This window comes from Eublepharis macularius, chromosome 5 (assembly GCF_028583425.1).
Source record: "Eublepharis macularius isolate TG4126 chromosome 5, MPM_Emac_v1.0, whole genome shotgun sequence".
In the NCBI taxonomy this organism is placed as follows: Eukaryota; Metazoa; Chordata; class Lepidosauria; order Squamata; family Eublepharidae; genus Eublepharis; species Eublepharis macularius.
In genome coordinates this window covers 113,982,555-114,003,288 of record NC_072794.1, presented here as the reverse complement: position 1 = coordinate 114,003,288, position 20,734 = coordinate 113,982,555, and the positions used below count along the sequence as shown (strand labels likewise).

Below are 20,734 nucleotides of genomic sequence, written 5' to 3'. Positions count from 1 at the left end.
ATTAACTGTCATTTCTAGTACCCATAGTATTCTGTATTTACTTATATGACCATTCTAGAAATATTGTACTGTTTTGTAATGGTTACTCAATTCAACTCCTAGAAATGAACCTTTTATCTTCTCTCAGTAAATATAAGAAGCAGTACAATGATGTAGCAAGTATTTCTGTGGGTTCTGTAAAATTTTGAATGAGAATTCGCGAAATCTTTTCCTTTATAAATCTTTCATTCCCGTTACCTAAAATCTTTAGAACCACCATTCTACTTTGCTATAAACATACTGATGTCTGGGTAGATTTGATGAGCTACATATTCAAAGGGGTGGGGTACTGTCTAAGACAGATAGAGAGATGGAGAGATATATTGCTAAAATCATAATGCTGAATTTTATTAATAAGTTCTAAAGTCAATATACTTATCCTGACTCCAAACATGCTTTCGTAAAAACAAGGTCCATTGAAATCAATAGAACTTCCTTCTAATTGAAAAAATACATCAAGGATTGAGGGCTGTAAAAACCTCTGTCCTGACATTTTAAGCCAGTGGCTCTGACCATTTCAAATAGTTGTTATGTGTGTATAAGCTTTATGTGTATACTGCAAAAGAGAGCTTACAATCTTGATCCTTCTTTTCTAGTTGGAGTCGAGATGGTCACAAGTTGGTGAGCGCATCTACTGATAATATGGTATCTCAGTGGGATGTACTGACTGGAGATTGTGACCAGAGGTTTCGATTCCCTTCACCTATCCTGAAGGTCCAGTACCATCCACGAGATCAGTAAGCAACATTAACAAAATCTTACTTAGAGCAATTTTGGAAATCAGGATTGTTTCTTGAATTTCACAGTAACATTTCAGAGCCTATATCATTCAATGCGTGTTTTAAATTGTGCATATTAGACTGAATATTACAGTTTGAATTGGCTAGTTTTCTTGTGGAGTGGGGTGGGAGAGTGAAATGGAGTATGATAAACCAGCAACCACCCTGTGATTATATGAAGAGTGCTGTTTGATGATGTCAGTTCAGCCCTCTGAAAATAGGCCCCTATTGAGCTGCGGGGCTCTATGTTACCACTGATGCCATTTAGCTTTTATATGAAGCTATCAGAAGAAATCATCAGAATTAAGTTGACTGTCATCTGTGCAATGGTGCTCAGCTTAAATTTCACTGATTTAGCACTTTCCTTTTTTAAAATTCTGTTTTTATAGGAACAAGGTGTTGGTATGTCCTATGAAGTCAGCCCCAGTCATGCTAACACTGTCTGATTCAAAACATGTAATTCTGCCAGTGGATGATGATTCTGATCTAAATGTGGTGGCTTCTTTTGACCGGCGAGGGGAATATATCTATACAGGGAACGCTAAAGGCAAGGTAAGAAGTCACTGAATTTGTCTTTAGTGGGTGGACTATTAATTGTCTTATAGGTATGGATTGCCTTGCAATATGGCCTTTGAGTAGGATCATTATATATCTGTACCTAGAGGCAAATAATTAAATCTGCAGATTAGGACCATATATGGGGAAAGGGAGATCTTCCTACAAACTTGGGGGAAACCCAGATTTACAGACAAATCTTAAAAGCTGGGAGGAAAAGTGACAGGGATTTAAAAATTCCAAAAGTTCAAAAATACCATCATGAGATCTCAGTCACCATCTTTGAGGGCAGGGATAGAATCCTGCCAGAAGGGAAAATACAAAGGTGGCCAAGGAAGATGATGACTGGTGGCAGAGTTTGAGCTGCTGCCGCCCTCCCTTTCCTCAACTCCCCTTCTTCTCACCTCCTCGCCCTTCTTGCTGCAGAGGGAGAGAGAATGGAAGCCAAAGAAGGTGGGTATGTGTTGGGGGTTGTGCTGCCACCATGCTTTTTCCTTCATCTGCCTACTTGTTCTTATCACATCTTCCTCCTAGCTGCAACGAGGATGGCTGGAAACAGAAATTACTGCCAGCAGAATGTGGGTTGGGAGGGAGCCTTGATGTCCTTGGGTAGTGCCCCTCCTCATCCAATGCTGCAAATTTATTTATTTCGTTTACATCCCACTTTTCTCCCCACCAGAGACCCTAAGAGGCTTATAATATTCTCCCGTTTTACATTTTATCCTCATAACAACTCTGTGCGGGAGATTAGGCTGAGAGTCTGTAACTTGCTGAAGGTCACCCAACAAGCTTCCGTGGCAGAGTGGGGATATGAACATGGGTCTTTCAGATCCTAGTCTGACACTAATCACAGCAAAATGCTGCTTGTCAGTTGATCTTGGTGTGTTTGAGCACCAGCAGTTTGGGCCAAACTCTGCAGGTACTCAGAGCCTGCCTTTCCTAGCTGCCTTACTCTTTCCCTCCTGGTAGCAGTGCGGGAATTTCATTATGAGATTCTTGCAGGTCTCCACTTATAAATGAACATTTCTAAAGGAATTCCTAGAATAAATTTTAGGATGCTGTTCTATCCACACATTCATACAATGGGATATTTCAGAGCAAACATGCTTAAGATCAGGCTGTTACTGTCTTATGACCACCTTTTTTAAAAAAACTCTTTGCTTTCCCTGGATGAATCAGTGATGTTGTGTTACAGATATTGTTGCAGTTTCTGATGGGATTTTGTATTCCTTCACCATTGTATACATTTGATATGCATCACAGCAGCATTTTGATCAGATTTAATGTGATGGGGATTAAACTGAGACAAATTGCATATGCATCTGTTACAAAAATATTCTTAATTGAGGCTATGTGACACTTAGCATGGAATATGTATTTCTTGCATGTTCACTGCATGTCACACAGTGAGAATCCTGTTGTTTGAAGAGCAATTATATATCCACAAAGTTATAGTCGTCTTATTTACATTCTTCCCTGCCAGTCGTAGTTGAAATCACTGTGTCCAGATGTTAAAGTGTTTATTTTCTAAGTGAAAGTTTTTTGAATATATGCAATTAATACATCCTCTGATTTATCTGCTGTGAACCAAATCAGATGCATAATCTAGTTAACTCAGTAACTTAGAATTTAAATAAAACTGTCTCCATGACAATGACCATGTCCTGCCGTATTATCCAGACTACAAGTTAAGATCTGCTTCTCAAGCTCTGCTGTTTATGCCCCTTCCTTCAGAGGTGAAATGGGTGGCAACTAGAGATACAGCATTTTCTGTGGTGGCACCTAATCTTTGGAATGCCTTCCCCATTGAGGCTCTGCTGGAAATCATGTACTTTCATTTAGGCAGAAACACATCTTTTTACTCATGCTTGTAATTAGGGGAATTATTTTATTGGCTTTTTAATTGTCTGCTACTGTTTTGTGTTACCTACTGTTACTGTTACTTTTGTGTTACTTACTGTTTTGTGTTACTTATGTCCAATGACTTGTTTTTTGTTTGATTTTAATTGTAAGTCAGGAACAAAAAGGCTGAGCAACAAAAAATAAGATACAACTGTTTATTACACAGTGCACAGAATCTTAGGATTAAAAATGACATATTTAGAATACCATTAAACACTCAGATCACAATAATGGTTTCATGTGTATATTTACCAAAAGACCCAACACATTTTTGCTCTGAGGGCCTTCTTCAGAGGTCAGAATTATATTAATATACACATGAAACAAAAGCTATAACAGTATTAAAAAGTTTCTTTTTCAGTCTAGGCAGGTTGTAATTGGGTCTTGAAATTGATAAAAAATACTGATTTAAGGGAATTACAGCATACTGATTGATACTAAAAAATATATTCTTACAAAAATTCTATTTAAAGAATGGTGGCTACTTACACTTAAAAAGTGAAGCTCCAAGTAATGATTATAAATCAATTCTGCATAAACTGAGGAGCCCCCCCTCCTTTTCCCTTGTGATTTTAATTGTAAGCTATCTGAAGTCACTCTGAACAGGTGGCATAGAAATATCCTCAAATAAATAAATAGGCGGTATGGGTCTTCAGTAGTATGAAAGATGTCATAATAAGACATTATGGGAGTACTGTTTTGTATATGAATTTCATGCAGTTGACTGCACAAAGACTGAGATTCTGATCATTTCCTTCCTCTTCTAATTTCATGTCTGCTCAAGTCAGACTTCCTAAAATTGACAGTGTTGCCACTAAATATTTTAATGTTTTTTAATGGATGAGAGAGAGATGGTTATGAACCTTGTTCAGTGTCTCATAAATTACTGGCAGAGACAACAGTTGAAGTCTGCACAGCTTTTCCTCTCTAATGCTCAGCATGGGAACGTATGAAGAGGATTTTCATTTTTCTTTCTTTCTTGTACTTTAGATTTTGGTCTTAAAGACGGACACTCAGGATCTTGTTGCTTCTTTCAGAGTCACAACAGGCACCAGCAACACCACAGCCATTAAATCTATAGAGTTTGCTAGGAAAGGAAGGTGAGTTGAGGATTGTTTGCCTAAAAATTGAAATACTTCGTAATACAGTTATCAGACTGCCCACCAGCTGATAATAGAGCACAGGTATAAGTTATTTCCTTTTCAGTGAGTTTTCTCAGTCCTTCTCCTTCCCTGCTTAGTTCCAGGTGGGTAGCCATGTTGGTCTGCAGTAGAAGAGCAAGATTGGGTCCAGTAGTGCTTTAAGGACCAACAAGATTTTCTAGGTAAAACCTTTCAAGAGTCAAGCTCTTCTAGTTCTGTGATTGACATAGATGGAGATCACAAATAGTTGGGATTGATTACATTTACAGACGGGATTTGGTTTTTGTTTGCCTGTAAAAATCACCATTCTCCTTTTTGATGCTGGGAACCTCAGAATAAAAAAATGCTTATGTTAGGATTGTGCTGGCCTGTTTTTGCACCAGAGTAAATGATTTTATGGCAGGTGTAGTGTTTATACTGTTAATAAACACTTTGAAACAGGCTTATGAATTTTAATGGCCTTTGTTGCATGCACCTAAGAAAAATGCCAAGCTCTTGGAATGTGACAAAGTAGAACATGAATGTCCTAAATATAGCTAATTTGAGAAATGGTTGTATTATAACAGAGAGGGATAAGGAGAGTTGATTGCTCTGGCAGAGATCCAAGGACCTGCATACTCAAGAAAGCTTTCTCAAACAGCAGCCTCACTGCTGTGCAGAAAAAACAACTTTTGAAACAAAGGTTTTTCAAAAGACGTTTGTGATATGACCTGAAGGTTAAGACGAAAAAAATTTGCTTCCAGCCTGTCTCTTTTCTTTTGCTTACAGAACATATTATAGAAGAGCATCTCAAGATTATACTTAAGATTAATGATATCATTACAATATCTTATACATATGTTTTCTATCCCTCAGTTGCTTTCTAATAAATACAGCTGATCGAATAATCAGAGTCTACGATGGTCGGGAAATCTTGACCTGTGGTAGAGATGGAGAACCAGAGCCAATGCAGAAACTGCAGGACTTAGTGAACAGGTAGGGCAATGTAGGAAAAGCCTGCTATGCTTTGCTCTGCAGTGTTCAAAGTTCACTACAAAGTTCACTACAAAACAGGATCCTGTCAGTGGGTCCTCTGAAATACGTTGTTGCTTTGCAACCCTTGAAAAACAAAAATGTTGTAAAGAACTCTGCCTCCAAAAACATGTCGCTCCAAAAGAATGATCATACAGTTGAAATGCCAAGTTACTCTGTCTTCATGGCTTAAATTTGTACTGAAGTGCAGAATCCTGCAGTTTTCATAGAATCCTGAAGCTGTATGGGTATTACTGTGATATGAAATTTCTTCACTTAGCATAATTACCATTCCATTCTCCTTTGTCTCAGTTTCCATCCTTGGGCATTTGCTGACCCATTATTTCTGTCCTCATACTTTTCTGAAAGTTTAGATACATCCTGGTCCCTAACCTATGGAAACTGAACACCAAGTCTGCAAAAATGCAATAGAAAGGCAGGTAATATTGTGCAAATTGTGAAAAGCATTGGCATGTTTGCAGATCCTGTTACTGAAATTAAGAATATATCCTAGTAACTGATTTGAGTAATTCAAATTGCATAATTTGCTCTTTTTTTTGCATTTGAGTACCTGGCCTCCAGTTATACCCAAAGCATCTTTTGACAGCAAGAGCTACCTTTGGCTCTTACTGGAAACCCTTTCTTCTCATTAGTGCACAATGTAACAAGCTAACAATGTAACATGCTAATTTGACCTGTGAATTGCTTTGTCTGCAGGACACCTTGGAAGAAATGCTGTTTCTCTGGTGATGGGGAATATATTGTTGCAGGGTCAGCACGTCAGCATGCTTTGTACATCTGGGAGAAGAGCATTGGAAACCTAGTGAAAATCCTTCACGGCACCAGAGGGGAGCTGTTGCTGGATGTAGCAGTGAGTGTTTCTTTTACTTGTTCTCAGTGGATTAATTTTGTCAGGGCCAATTGGCTTAATCTGCTTTTTAATCACTTTTCTTCTGCCTTATCTGTATCTTTTAGTGGCATCCTGTCCGACCTATTATCGCTTCCATTTCCAGTGGTGTTGTATCCATTTGGGCTCAAAATCAAGTGGTAGGTATTGATACTGATTTATTTTCTTACCATTCAAAATGTTCATTTTCCTTGAGTGACTCCCGTTTTATCATTCTGAATGAGCACTCTTGCAGTAAGCTTTTTCACAGAAAAAGCAACATCCTTCTAAATATAAGAATTTGGAGAGAGGACCAAGTGTGCAGTTTCACTCCCAACTGCAGAAAAAAAATTAACTGCTTATAGCCAGAGGGATAGTTATGAAACTGTCTTTCAAACAGAAAAAAATACTGAAAGGGATGAAAGAGAATTGAAATGCAAAGTTACACAACACAACTAATGAGTCCACTTATTTAGCAGACCTTGTGACTTTGGATTTCGTATAAAGAGCTGATCCTGTGATTTTTGCATGTGGTTGGAAATCTTTGGTGCAGAGCTAGGATATCATTGACTTGGTGCTGTTTAGTGAGTGTAATGTTCTTTGGATTTGTGATTTAGGAAAACTGGAGTGCCTTTGCACCTGATTTTAAGGAGTTGGATGAAAATGTAGAGTATGAAGAGCGGGAATCTGAGTTTGACATAGAAGATGAAGATAAGAGTGAACCAGAACAGACAGGTAAACTCTAAAATAAATAAATAAATAAAGTTGTGCGTATCAATGGAAATTTGCATTATCTAAGGTAAGCGATGGGCAGACTTGTTTGCAATGTGCCTTTCTTTTTGCTCAGAATGTAATAAAAGATACATCACAACACCATTTCAGCTGTACAGTAGAACCAAGCAGTAGCTGAACATCATATGAGAGCAGTTAGATTGTCAGACTAGGATCTGAAGACCTACGTTCGAATCCCCGGTCTACCATGGAAGCTTCTTGGTGACCTTGACCCACTCACACTCACTCAGCCTAACTTCCTTCACAGGAAGATAAAATGGAGAAGAGAATGATGTAAGCAGTCCAGTATCCTAGCTTCTTACATGGAAAGAGGTGGCTTTATTTTTACTACTATATTTGTATTCTGCCTTTCTTCCTCCGTGGAACTCAGGGGCATGTACAAATGATTTCCAGGAGGATATGACCAGATGCAGACCTGCTTGGCTTTTATAAGACTCCAGTATCGTGTGCCTTTCAACAGTACCTTGGAACTTGACTTTAGCCCAGCTTCCAGATAATTCCTCAGAGTTCTCTTTCCAGTTCCTTTTTACTGATGTTAATGGGTAAGCTTCCCAGTTGCCTGCTGGTGGCGGGCAGTCTCCCGGGGGTTTGCCTGATTGCTGGCAATCAGCGAGAGGTGGCACCCTCCCCCCCCCCGGTGATCTCCTGCCACTGATAGGGAACCTGGGAAAATGTGCACCAGGTGCACTCTTAGTGGGGAGCAACAGTGTCACCTCCTGAAGGGACATCATTATGCTGGCCATGGACATGGTCCCGTGTTTTACTGGGGCCAATTTTGGCCCCAAATGGTCTGAATTTTCCCCACTCAAAGCGCGGGAGCACACCCATGGCTGGCATGAAGCCTGGGAGTGTGCACGTGCGAAAAGAAGACTCCCAAGAAGGAAAAGGTAAGTGCCAGGTCCCCCCGCTCCTGCTGGGAGAGGTATAGTGACCTGGCAACCCTAAGATTTGGATGGTGTTTTTGTAAAGGGATTATAACTGTAGTAAAGGGAAAGTTTAGGGGAGCACTTTTATAAGGGAATAGGATTGTAGTCTATTGCATATTTTATTGTAGATGTCACCTTGCTTTACTGCACTATCTTCCATCTTTACAATTCACTGTCTGCATTGTTTATGGTACATCTTACCTTGATCCTGACCTCACTAGCCCATACTAGTCAGATTTTGCTAGCTAAGTGGAGTACTTGGATGGGAAACCACCAAGGAAGTCCAGGGTCATTATGCAGAGAATCTTTTGGTGAAGAACAGAAATCCTAGAAAGTGAAGTAAAAGCTGCACTCAAAGCATTTGGGAGAAACAAAGCACCTGGAGTAGATTGAATATCAATAGAGCTATTTCAAGCTACAAAAATGGAGTCCATCAAAATCTTAACAAGAATATGTCAACAAATATGGAAAACAAAACAATGGCCCACAGACTGGAAATGCTCAGCCTACATTCCAATCCCAAAAAAGGGGATGCCAAAGAGTGCAGCAACCATCAGACTATCACGTTAATTTCCCATGCAAGCAAAGTGATGCTCAAAATCCTGCAGCAAAGACTCTTACCATATATGGAACGAGAAATGCCAGATGCTCAAGCTGGATTCAGAAAAGGAAGAGGCATCACAGATCACATTGCAAATTTACGATGGCTAATGGAACATACCAGGGAATTTCAGCAGAAAATCAGCCTGTGTTTTATAGATTACAGCAAATCTTTTGACTGTGCGGATCATGAAAAGCTGTGGAGACTGTTAAAAGAAATGGGGGTCCCACAACATCTGATTGTTTTGATGCTCAACCTGTACTCTGGACAAGAGGCTACTGGACAGAATATGGGGAAACAGAATGGTTTCCAATTGGCAAAGGTGTCAGACAAGGATGCATATTATCTCCCTACCTGTTCAACCTCTACACAGAGTATATCATAAGGAAAGCTGGATTAGATCTAGAAGAAGGTGGAGTGAAAATTGGTGGAAGGAACATTAACAATTTGAGATATGCAGATGACACCACGTTACTGGCAGAAAATATTGAAGACTTGAAACGGCTACTGATGAAGGTTAAAGGAGAAAGTGCCAAAGCAGGATTACAGCTGAACATCAAGAAGACAAAAATAATGACTGCTGAGGAATTACACAGTTTTAAAATTAACAATGAGGAAATTGAAATTGCACAAGATTTTCTATTCGTTGGCTCAATCATCAACCAAAAGGGAGACTGAAGAAATCAGAAGAAGATTGAGACTTGGAAGAGCTGCTGTGAGAGAGCTAGAGAAGATCCTTAAAGATAAAGATGTCTCTCTGGGAACCAAGATCAAGATAATCCAAACTATGGTATTCCCCATTACTATGTATGGATGTGAAAGTTGGACAGTGAAGAAAGCTGACAGGAAGAAAATTGATTCATTTGAATGTCATGCTGGAGAAGAGTTTTGTGGATACCATGGACAGCCAAAAAAGACAAATAAGTGGGTACTAGATCAAATCAAGCCTGAATTCTCCCTAGAAGCTAAAATGACAAGACTGAGGCTATCGTACTTTGGTCACATCATGAGAAAACAAGATTCTCTGGAAAAGTCAATAATGCTATGAAAAGTGGAAGGGAGTAGAAAAAGAGGAAGACCTAAAATGAGATGGCTGGACTCAATAAAAGAAGCCACATTCTCCAGTTTGTAGGATCTGATCAAGTCTGTTAATGATAGGACATTTTGGAAGTCTTTCATTCATAAGGTCACCATAGGTTGGAGATGACTTGACGGCACATAACACACACACATGCAGAGACAGGCAATGGCAAATCACCTCTGTCCATCTCTTGCCTTGAAAACCCTATGGAGTCACCATAAATCAGCTGCAACTTGACAGCACCTTACCAGCACACATAACTTGCCTTAGACAGTTAATTAGTTGCATTGCTTTCTAACTTTGTAGTCCTGGTCCTGTTCATTAGATGCATAATGCTGTCTGTTTGTATGTTTTTATATTCTGTAATCTGCCAAGTCTTAGTGGTAAGGACAGGCTCTAAATAAAGTAAGTAAAATAAGACATACCTATAACTCAGTGTTGCTGATGTATGTGTGTTGGGAATGGGGGAGAAATGTATTTTTACCTTGCCTGTTTTTTAAGAGCAGCTTTTGGGAATTAGTATCAGAGAAAACTTTAATTGCTTTCCTCCTTTCCCACTACCTCAGTCCCATTTGGAACACCCTCAGGCTGTTTTCTTAATGAGAAAGATGCCAGGATCTCCTGTGTCATGTCTGGTTTGGCTCTTGCGCAGCCCAGACAACTTGAAACTTCTGTAGAGAGCGTGCTAGATAAAGCCAAGAAGGTCTACTTAAAATTATAACTGCAACCCAAAGATTTTGACCTACTAGAATGGAGATATCCTCATCCGTTTAGCTAATACAGACATTGTGTTTGCTTGATGGTTAAATATTTGTGGAAGTGGCATGTGTTTAATTCTGTACATTAAGTTTTGTGTTAAACTCATTCATGTTTACTGTTCAGGCGCTAGCTTGCCTCTGTTCCCATTAATTTGAGATTTAAACTTTCTCCACTTGGCAGGTGCTGATGCAGCAGAGGATGAGGAAGTGGATGTAACCAGTGTAGACCCTATTGCTGCTTTCTGTAGCAGGTAAAAGTGATGATGAGAAGATGTTAAAAGGATAAACATTTGCTTATCATGCAGATACCTTTGAACTGTATTGTAACCTAGTTAAAGAGATCTTGGTTGATTAACTGTGTGACTTTTAATCAGACTGTTAATTAAATCTATACAGTGGTTGGCCACTGTGTAAGACAATATGCTGGACTAGATGGACCACTGGTCTAATCCAGCAGGGTTCTTCTTATTTTCTGAATGATGCATGCACATTACAACAGGCTAGCTCTTAGAAGTGGCGTTCTTTCCTGAGTGATGAAAATGGAGGGATGCCTTTTTCTGATGGCCATCTCCAATGGATTTTCTGTTTACTTACATGAAAAATATTTAAGCTTTTAAGAATATGCTGGCCAATTAATTAAGGACACGGTTAAAACATATGTAGTCAAAGCATGTTAAATAATCTAACAAACTGATCCACTAAATTTTATGCCCCTAACGTAAATGTATTCTTGTGATACCTGTATTCTTTCTCCTTAACTATGTATTCCTTATCTGCTTTCTAATTTTGCAAGAGGAGTTTCCTGAATTGAAAACCTTTACTGTGGTTCAAAATATATAAGAAGGGATATTGTGGAAGTTTAAACTCTTGTCAGTGTAATCCTAAATAGAGTTGCACCTTTCTAAGTCCACTGAAGTCAATGAGTCTAGAACACTGTGAAGCTGCTTAGGAGTCACTGTCGTTCACTTTAACAAGATTGTTACCGTTCTGTTCCATTTTAGTTTCCCAGAATTGATTGTTCTTGAATGGTGAATAACTGATTCTTCCTAGACCTTTTAAATCAATTTATTTTGGTAACTGTTTCCATCTCCCACTTAATTGTTTGGGTTTTGGCATGTTGTTATGGCATTCCAACCTGTAGTTAAATCTCTTTTGTTCACAAAGCTTCCAGTTTCTTCTTCAGGCTTCTTTGTTGTTGGTAGAGTGTGTTTTCTTTTTATACTGGGTAATAGTGGACCATGACACACTCTAAAAATGTCAACTCAGAGAAAGTAGCACATGTAGATACGTATCTTACCAGGGTATTTATCAGAGAGCTGTGATTGGCTATAGCTCCCTGTGAATGTACACTAGGAGGCCAAATTGGATTTCCATCTACCTAATGTGTGAAATGGCCCTCTAGAGTGTGCCATGGGGCTAATTTCTGCAATTGTGATATCTCTTTTTCAAACTGCGGTAGGAACAGAAGAAGAGATTAGGGGGAAAGAAAACTAGTAACACGAGTTACCCAGAATTCATGGGAGAAAATATTATTTCCTTACCAGTGACGAAGAACTGGAAGACTCCAAAGCTCTGTTGTATTTGCCTATTGCTCCCGAAGTGGAAGACCCAGAAGAAAATCCCTATGGTCCTCCACCAGATGCAATCCAGACTGCCCTACCTGATGAGGGACTAGGTTCTGAAAAGAAGAGGCAGTCACTGTCTGATGGACCTCAGCCACCAAAGAAGAAGCCCAAAACAACCAATATAGAACTGCAGGGAGTACCTAATGATGGTGAGTGGGAGCTGCCATCCTTCTGCTCACACTGGTATCATCTGACATCTTTGTAGACTGAAGAATGGGTGAGAGCTCTAGTTCTGTTTAATATATTTTTAACGTTGCTTGAGACAGTACACTTCAACTACCACTTCTTATTAGGCATGGCTATACTTTTCTAAAGGGAGGAGTGATTCCTTTCTAAATAGCAACCTACTGGTGTCTTTATTGCTCTGCAGTGGAAACAGCTGGTCTTACAGATAAAAAGCATCTTAAATAGGCCATCTACATTTCTTCTCTCTGAATCACCTTGTAGCAAAATAATACCAGATTTAGGTCTACTTCACACAATGTAATTACCGCACAGAAATGATTTCTGTGTTGGAATTTAATGAATCTCATGTACACATTTTCACAAGTGTAATGCTTGCTCTACATATGCAGCAGAATGAGGTGGTAGAGCGCTGAGGGCATAGAATGGATTGTACCAATTCAGACTGGTGTGTGGGTATGTCATTTTTTGAGCCACTTCTTCATTAATAATTTCCTGTAAGTGGAAAGCTAACATGTGAAGGGCTAGGATAGAACCTTTTGCCCTGATCCCTCATTTTTTATGTGCAGAGAGTTTTTACACAGAAAAGCGTTAAAACTGTGACTTTTCCCACCTGCAACAGGTGGGAAAAGAAATAGTCAGAATGGAATAGCTTGTTGCAAGTCTCTGTTACCTATTCCTCTCATAGCTGATAATGGCTGTAAAGCTTTAGATCTAGTGAAGAAACTGCCCATTAACCAACATCTTGTCCCTGCTCTATCCTTTGGTTATATAACAAAACATATAGAAAGGATGAGTGTTCCAGGATGCTGTCGTGCTAACATGGTGGCCTATGAGTTAGGTGTGTATACAGGGGGAAAAAATTGGTTGTCGGTTCAGTAAAACTGAACTGAAAAAAATTTCGGCACCTCCCCAAATACTGAATTCATTCTCCAGTTTGGTTCAGTAATGCAAAGCAAATTCAGTAAAATTCAACCATTGTTTCTCAGGCTATCAATGCTGAGGGTGGCATTTTATAAGCAAAATCTACCAAATTTTCAGTGGCCCTACTTGAGACTGTATCCTAAATACTCCCCAAGTTTCAGGGATATTGAACACTGAGGTCCAATTCTGTGAGCCCTTGAACAAGGTGACTCAAGCCTTTCCATTTGTTCTTGTTGCGGGGAAAAAACCTCCAAGCTGACTCCCACTGCAGAAATACATGCGACAAACACCCCAACAACCCCACCCCCAAAGAACAACCAACAACAATTGAATGCCAGACCAACTTATATGCCAACAGAAAACAGAACCCTGCAAAAACACCAACCACTTTAATGAAAGAGCAAGGCCCAACAACGGGAAAGCAGCTCTCCTCCCACCCACCCCCACCCCCCCACACACACAAAGAACAACCAACAAAAATTTAGAGCAACAAAGAAAGCACCCACAACAGAGGAAAACACGCCCCCCCCCCCCCGAAGAGCAAGTAAATTTAATAAAATTAATAGGAATTATAAAACACCAAACAACAAATTACTCATGAGAGGATAAAACAACCCCCTTAGAAGAACAAGCAGCAAAATGAACAGTAAATATAACTTCAAAAGCCAGAAATCAAAGTCCTCATACACAACAGCCCAACTGAAGCATGCTCCACACATAGCAAAAAAGCAGTTTTTAAAATGCAAATTTAAAAAACATTTTCTCCCATCCCCCCAAAGAGAAGAATCCCAGTGAGTCTCAAACCAGGCTCCAGCAGAAGGCCTTGGTGCAGAAGGTCTCAGTGCAGGCAGCAGCAGCAGTCAGGAATCCGTTCATTGGGCAGCAGGATCCAGTCACAGTCCAAAGCAGTACGAGGTCGTAGTCCAAGGCACTCCAGGGTTGCAGGGGCTACACAGAGTCAGGTTCAGTGGTGGTGGTGGGATCAAAGGTGATGCGATTCACGGCTTCCACAACCAATTGCTCCTCCCCCTGCTCCTCCTCACCAAGGTGCACGTTTTGTTACCAAGCTGCACCTGGCCAGTGTGTGTGCTCTCCGTGCTCTCAGTCGGCTCCATGTGCCTTTGAGTTGCTAATCACACACTTTGCTTCCTCTCCAGTAGTCACACCAGACCCTCTTCCACCTGCGCTTGAACGGAGGCAAGGGGGGCGGGTCATGGGGAGCTAGTTGGTATGTCCTGGGCCAAGATAGATGGGCCGCTGCTGACCCGCAGTGGGCTGCTTGTAGCCGAAGGTGGGTAGAACCCTGCTGTGGTTGTTTAGTCCTCTTTACCTGAGCTGTGCCTGACTGACCCATGACATAGGCAGTGTCTCTCAATCTCCAGCAGTTTAAAAAAGGCACTTTTCTTCTTGAGAAACCAGTTGACCAGAGAAGGAGAGCTGCTGCAAGGACTGGCCACTCACTCCCTTCCTTTCCCTTTCCCCTCCCTTTTGCTTCTGCCTCACTCCCCCCCACCCCAAATCGCAGGAAGCAGTGTTTCTTTGCTTAGCAAAGCAATAGCAAGGAACAGCACAACTGAGTTTCCTGAATTTTACCAAATTTTAACAAATTAATTCGGTAAGCTTGAGTTCATTATTACTGAATTCATTTAGGAATACAGATTTAAGCTCAGTAAAACTGAATTTTACCAAATTAGGTAAAATTTGGTAATCTTTCCTGAATACCAAGCTTGAATTGCACATTCCTATTCTGAGTTCACAGGAACAAACAGCTTATGCCGTTAAGCCTGGCAGTTTGAAATTTTGCTTAACCAAACAAGACCCTGTGTTTGTTTTCTCAGATCACATAATCCTCGTATATTTTTGAGCTAGCAATAAACGAGTGCTCTCCCCAGTTGCTTGGAACATTCGTTTAGTTGCACTCAGCAGAGAAAAGTTCCTCCAGGCTGAGACCTTTGGATGAAAACTATGTTAAATGAGATGATGTTTTTGTGTAGTAATGTGGTCTTACGTGTTTCCTGTAAAGCATCTGGACTAGCTGCTGTCTTGGTCTGAGTAACCCAGTGAGTTTATTCTTATGAGTCTATACAGTGAACTGCTGGCGAACTCACTTTATCATGACTCCTGGCTCATCCCAGTGTTCTTACACAGCTCCAACTATAGCTTTGTTTTTTTGTTTTGTTTTTTAAAAAAGACCAAGTCATGACTTTCCCCTTTCCCATATCTTGGCTTGAGCTTCAGAATTGCAAAGAAGACAGGAGAGTGAGTTTGCTGTTTTGTTTTATATAAAGCTACAGATTTGAAGTTACTTTTCCAAACATGCCTCTTCCTTCACAGAAGTCCATCCGTTGCTGGGTGTGAAGGGAGATGGTAAATCCAAGAAGAAGCAAGCAGGCAGGCCTAAAGGATCAAAAGGTAAAGAGAAAGATTCTCCATTTAAACCGAAACTCTACAAAGGGGACAGAGGTTCTTTACCTCTGGAAGGAGCAGCGAAGGGTAAAGTGCAGGCGGAGCTGGGACAGCCTTTGCCAGGTAAGGACCCAGCGTGAGCGTCTGCTTGCTTGGTGACCTTGCTTCATACAGACATGGCATAGTCTTAGCATTTTAGTTCTCAAAACAGCAGTTGTGTGCTAAGTGTTTAGCTGCTCTGCTATCAAGGATAGACAAAATTTTACTCCTAAAAATTGTCATTTTTAGCCTCCTTACCATAACCATTGGTACTTGATGCTGCAAGTATTGAATGAAAATATTTTAAAAGAATTTTACTCCTAAAAATTGTCATATTTAGCCTCTTTACCATAACCATTGGTACTTGGTGCTGCAAGTATTGAATAAAAATATTTTAAAAGAATTTTTTTAACTACATTAGAGAGCAGTAGAACTGTTGTCTCTCCTCAACAGCTTACTCGATTGGGACTGCACACAAATTTGGTAGTCAAGAAAGGCGCTCTGTGTCAAATACAGAAGATAAAAGTGACAAGGTATATGCCAAAGCTAAAAGCCAGTTCTGTGGCACAATTATGAGTATACTGAGAACATGGAGAGAAGCCCCCCCCACACACACACACACCTCACCAAGTAGGTGCTAAGCAGCATTGCTTGTAAAAAGTGCTGTACTGGAAACTTCATGTCCTTGCTTTGGATCATACTTGCCTAACTGTGGCATCTACCTATATAAAAATATTTAATCCATTTCCTGACATTCTGGCACTGTTTAGTGTGACAAAGAAACCAGAATGGAGCTGTACAAAAGATAAAGTGGAACTGTGAAGACAGGAGCAGGTTTGATTTTCAGGGACTGCAAAAAGGTTTAACCTCCACCCTCCAGTAGTGTCAGTGAGTGCCCTCTTTAACATTTTCTCACGTGAGTACAGGACAAAGTAATATGCTGTACTTGCCCTCACTGTCTCGCACCTGAGTTGGCTTAGTCCTTTTTGTCAGGGAGCACAGTGCATCTATTTGCTGATCACACAGAGAGAGAGAGAGAGACTGCATTCCTCCAGAGTAATTGCAATGCAAAGCCCTCTCTCCACTTCCATTGTGATGGACATTTTGCGGGCAGTATATATTCTTTTTGCTTCTAAATAAGGAGTTTGTAACCCCAGCCCCCCAATGCAAGTCATACACAGATAAATTATTCTGGCAACTAGCTGGTTATGTCTTGGACTGGCTAAATAATCATAGGCTACCTCCATATATGCATATTCTACTTATACATGAAAATATTCTTCCCTTGTGAAATGTATTCCCTTGTATTGTGGCTTTGTTTTACATCAAATTTAGCCTGTTTACAAATGGGCAGGAATATCCTTGTTACCTATTTTGCTTCACAGAGTACATGCCTGCAGATGTTGCTTTAAAGAAATGTAGTAATGCTTCCTGATAGTGATCTTTCTTTGAATGCCCACTTTGATGCACCCAGTCTTCTGTCATTTGAAAAGGGCATTGCTAACATAAAAAGTTTGTCTCGTCTTATGTGACCTAAGTGAGTTAAGGAATATTGCTTGTTAATAAATGATAACCCTTCCTCCATCATCCTAATCATGTTACCAGTTCTTGTGTGCATATACACACAGTCTTGTAGGTGACATGCCGGTTGGATTATAGCCATATTTTAATCCTTTAATCTTGCTTTGTAAAACGCAAAGCTGTTTTCTCCTTGATGGTTCAAAAAAGTTCAAAGAGGCAGGAGAAAGTTAGTTGAAGCTAACAGAGATTTAGATATGGTACATGTGCAAAATTTTTTATGTCCTTGAAGTTCAGTAGCTGTTGCTGTGAATATTTAGTTGCCAGAACTGAGATTTTTTTTCTTTAAAAAACCCTTTTTCCTCCTCACTGCTGGTCCTATATTACCCAGGTTGCTCATTGTCCTTGCTGCTCTGCTCCTGTTATGCTGCTTTTAGAGTATTAATCAGCGCTTGGGGTTTGGCTTGCAACTGATAAGGTGAAAAGATGTAACAGCCCTCCAAGACGAAAACTCTGCTGTGTTATATGTTGCTAGCTTAATCTCATGTTGCAGTTTCTTAAAGAAACAGCCATAAATGTGTTCAAGGTCATGGAATACCTTGTTTAAAAGGAAGTCAACCGAAACCTTCAATGTTCTATAGCAGTGAGGCAGAGATTGGATGCCATCATGCTACAGATTTCCTAATATCGTTCAAGTCTGCAATTCTCGTACTTTCCTGGGGGTAAGGCCGATTTAATAAAATGGACCTAAATAGACTTGCCTTACGTTGCTCTCAAAGTATATCAGCTTACCCTGTAAATGGATAATTTAATCTTTGCTCTTGTCAATTCTGCTAGTAAGATTTTTTTGTAATTATCGCAATACATATTTTCTAGGAATCTTCGATGAAGTAGATTCAGATGCTTTTATCGTAGTAATTCACTTTGTGATTGCCTGAATACTTCTTATTTGCAGTCTGCCTTGTGTCCCAGTGAGAAAGGCAGACTATAAATGAAACTGCTAATAGTAATAATAATGTTAACAAGAGTAATATAACTGGAAACAGCTAATGCAAAGGATATTGACACAAGGGATAGAAGGACTTATATTAGCAGCACAAGAACAGGCATTAAGAACTGTATGAAAGTGACAATTGAAAACACCATGAATGACTGTAAGTGTAGATTATGAAATAAAGCAGATGAAACAGTTGACTGTCTCATCAGTAGGTGCAGTAAGATCATAAAAACTGACTATAAGAAGCACCATAATAAAGTAGCTGAAATGTTGCATTGGAATTTATGCAAAAAGTAGAACCTACTATCTGTAAAATATTGGTGAGAACATCTGAGAAAGTTCTTGGAAATTAGAAAGTTAAGGTCATGTGGGATTTCAAAATCCAAACATAAGAAATTACCACGTAATACTCTGGATATTTCTGTAGTTGAAAGTAAGGTCTTACTTACAGGTGACAGTTGAATTAAGGAAAAAGAGATTGAAAAGATAACAAAATATCAAGAAGTAGGATTTGAAGTTCAGCGACTCTGAGAGAAACATGCAATAGTTATTCCAGTAGTTATAAGAGCACTAGGTGCGATTCCAAAAGGACTAACTAAGGCAATATCAGCATAGACAGGATAACAGTTGGAGAGCTGCTGCATTAGAACGTGACACATACTGAGGTGATACCTCACTGACTCCTAGGTTCTTGGATAAAATCTGAGTCGGTGAAGGACTGAAAAATGCCAGCCAAAACATCGGGTAGATTGTAGTAGTAGTAGTAGTAGTAGTAGTAGTAGTAGTAGTAGTAGTAGTAGTAGTAGTAGTAAAGTGTTAGCTACCAAAATAATCATAATAATCAGTGTTAACTACCAAAAACATTTGATTTTCATTTTCTGGATTTGCTTAAATGTTGATATGAGATCTTGTGTAACTAAATTAGAGAGCACTACAGAGTTATGCGCTCAGATCCTCATGCAAGATTGGGAGCCTGTCTCTGGCAGTTGGAGTGCTGGAAGAGAGCCTTCTTCCTGAAGTTATTTGACAGCCAGATTGATAATTTGGGCTGTCCTGAGCTGGACCGAAATTCAGTCTATAAGTCCAGAAGAGTTAGAGCAGGTGCACTGAATTTCATGGGAGAAATGAAATAGCTCTCATCTTCTTTATTATTTCAAGATATGTAGCAGACTTATTCTCACAGCTTAACTGCTGTATGTCTTTTATGTGTTTGAAGTGCTAAACCAGGAACGGTGGCCAGCAAGACTAAGTAACAAATCTGTCTTTGTTCTCAGCAGCCCTACCAAATGTTGATAATGGTATGGTTTTTAAAAAGGGGGGGAAATTAATAGGAAGGAGAGACCTCATTTTAATGTTAAACGCCTGAGCATGTGTGTTTCACTACGGTGTATGTCCTTGCTGCTAGATGGCTGACTTTATTAAATAACCATCAATGAAGGTGCTGATCTGTACAACAAACTACACTCCATGCCCTAAGTTGCTGTCTGAAGAATGGAATGGCCTTTGCAGATGCATGCAAATACATAACTCGGTGGCCAAGTTAGAAATTCTGTAGATATAAGACTTGATGTTAATTACCGTCGTTGATTTGATTGTTATATAAAACATGCCAGGAAGACATCAGCCAGAGACCAAATGAATAATAATAGCATTATATTTATATACTGTCTTTCAAGACAGCTTAATGTGACATTCAGAGCAGTTTACAAAGTTTCAAATATGAAACTGGTTGGTTCCAGGATTTAAGGTGTAGTTCAAGCTCAGTCTGTTGACCTATGTTAGTCTCATTAGACACAAATATCTGGAGTTCAAGCTTGAATCTTAGCCTCCATCTTGGAAAGTATATTTATTTGTTTGTTTCATTTATACCCTGTCTTTCTTCCAATGGTAATCCTAAGCAACTAACATCATTCTCCTCCATTTTATCCTCACAACTACCCTGTGAGTAAGTTAGGGCTGAGAGCATAACTGCCCAGGGTCACCCAGCAAGTGGAGATTTGAACCTAAGTTTTCCAGATCCAAGTCTGACACTAACTGCTACATCATACTGTGACTGGGTCGTTGAAGCAGAGTCAGTTGAAATTAAATCCCACAAAGACAGAGGTCCTGAATGTGGGTCTGGGGGCTGTGGGCACGGGACTCCAACTCCCTGCTCTTGATGGAGCACCACTTGCGCCAGTTTTGAGAGTTAGGAGCCTGGGGGTGATCCTGGATGCCTCCCTGACTATGGAGGCACAGGTTGCAGTGGTTGCTCGGTCTTCATTTTTCTATCTAAAACAGGCTGAGCAGCTTGTCCCCTACCTGTTGACCCATGATGACTTAACTGCAGTGATCCAAACAACGGTTACCTCTAGACTAGACTACTGGAACTCGCTTTACGCAGGGCTTCCCCTGGGCCTGATCCGGAGGGTACAGCTGGTCCAAAATGCAGCTGCGCGAGTAATTGCAAGGGTCCCGATTAGGGAACATATAACACCTATACTACGCCAGGTGCATTGGTTGCCAGTTAAGTACTGGGTCCAGTTCAAGGTTTTGGTGTTGACCTATAAAGCCCTATGCAGACTGGGCCC

The 20,734-nt window shown here is 40.0% G+C and overlaps 1 protein-coding gene across 5 annotated transcripts in view; it reads left to right on the top strand.

Annotated features, from left to right (window-relative positions):
- Positions 1 to 20,734, top strand: part of RBBP5 (RB binding protein 5, histone lysine methyltransferase complex subunit) — a 33,128-nt gene that overhangs the window by 7,264 nt on the left and 5,130 nt on the right. For 2 of the 5 annotated variants that reach the window (XM_054981137.1, XM_054981136.1), the window contains exons 4-13: positions 636 to 776; positions 1,208 to 1,370; positions 4,266 to 4,375; positions 5,273 to 5,392; positions 6,146 to 6,299; positions 6,404 to 6,475; positions 6,932 to 7,049; positions 10,654 to 10,723; positions 12,017 to 12,246; positions 15,539 to 15,616. In XM_054981137.1, coding sequence (XP_054837112.1) covers positions 636 to 776; positions 1,208 to 1,370; positions 4,266 to 4,375; positions 5,273 to 5,392; positions 6,146 to 6,299; positions 6,404 to 6,475; positions 6,932 to 7,049; positions 10,654 to 10,723; positions 12,017 to 12,246; positions 15,539 to 15,616 — 1,256 coding nt within the window. Of the gene's footprint in view, positions 1 to 635; positions 777 to 1,207; positions 1,371 to 4,265; positions 4,376 to 5,272; positions 5,393 to 6,145; positions 6,300 to 6,403; positions 6,476 to 6,931; positions 7,050 to 10,653; positions 10,724 to 12,016; positions 12,315 to 15,538; positions 15,734 to 20,734 lie in introns of those variants that run through there. The other 3 variants (XM_054981135.1, XM_054981134.1, XM_054981138.1) reach the window with 2 other exon arrangements.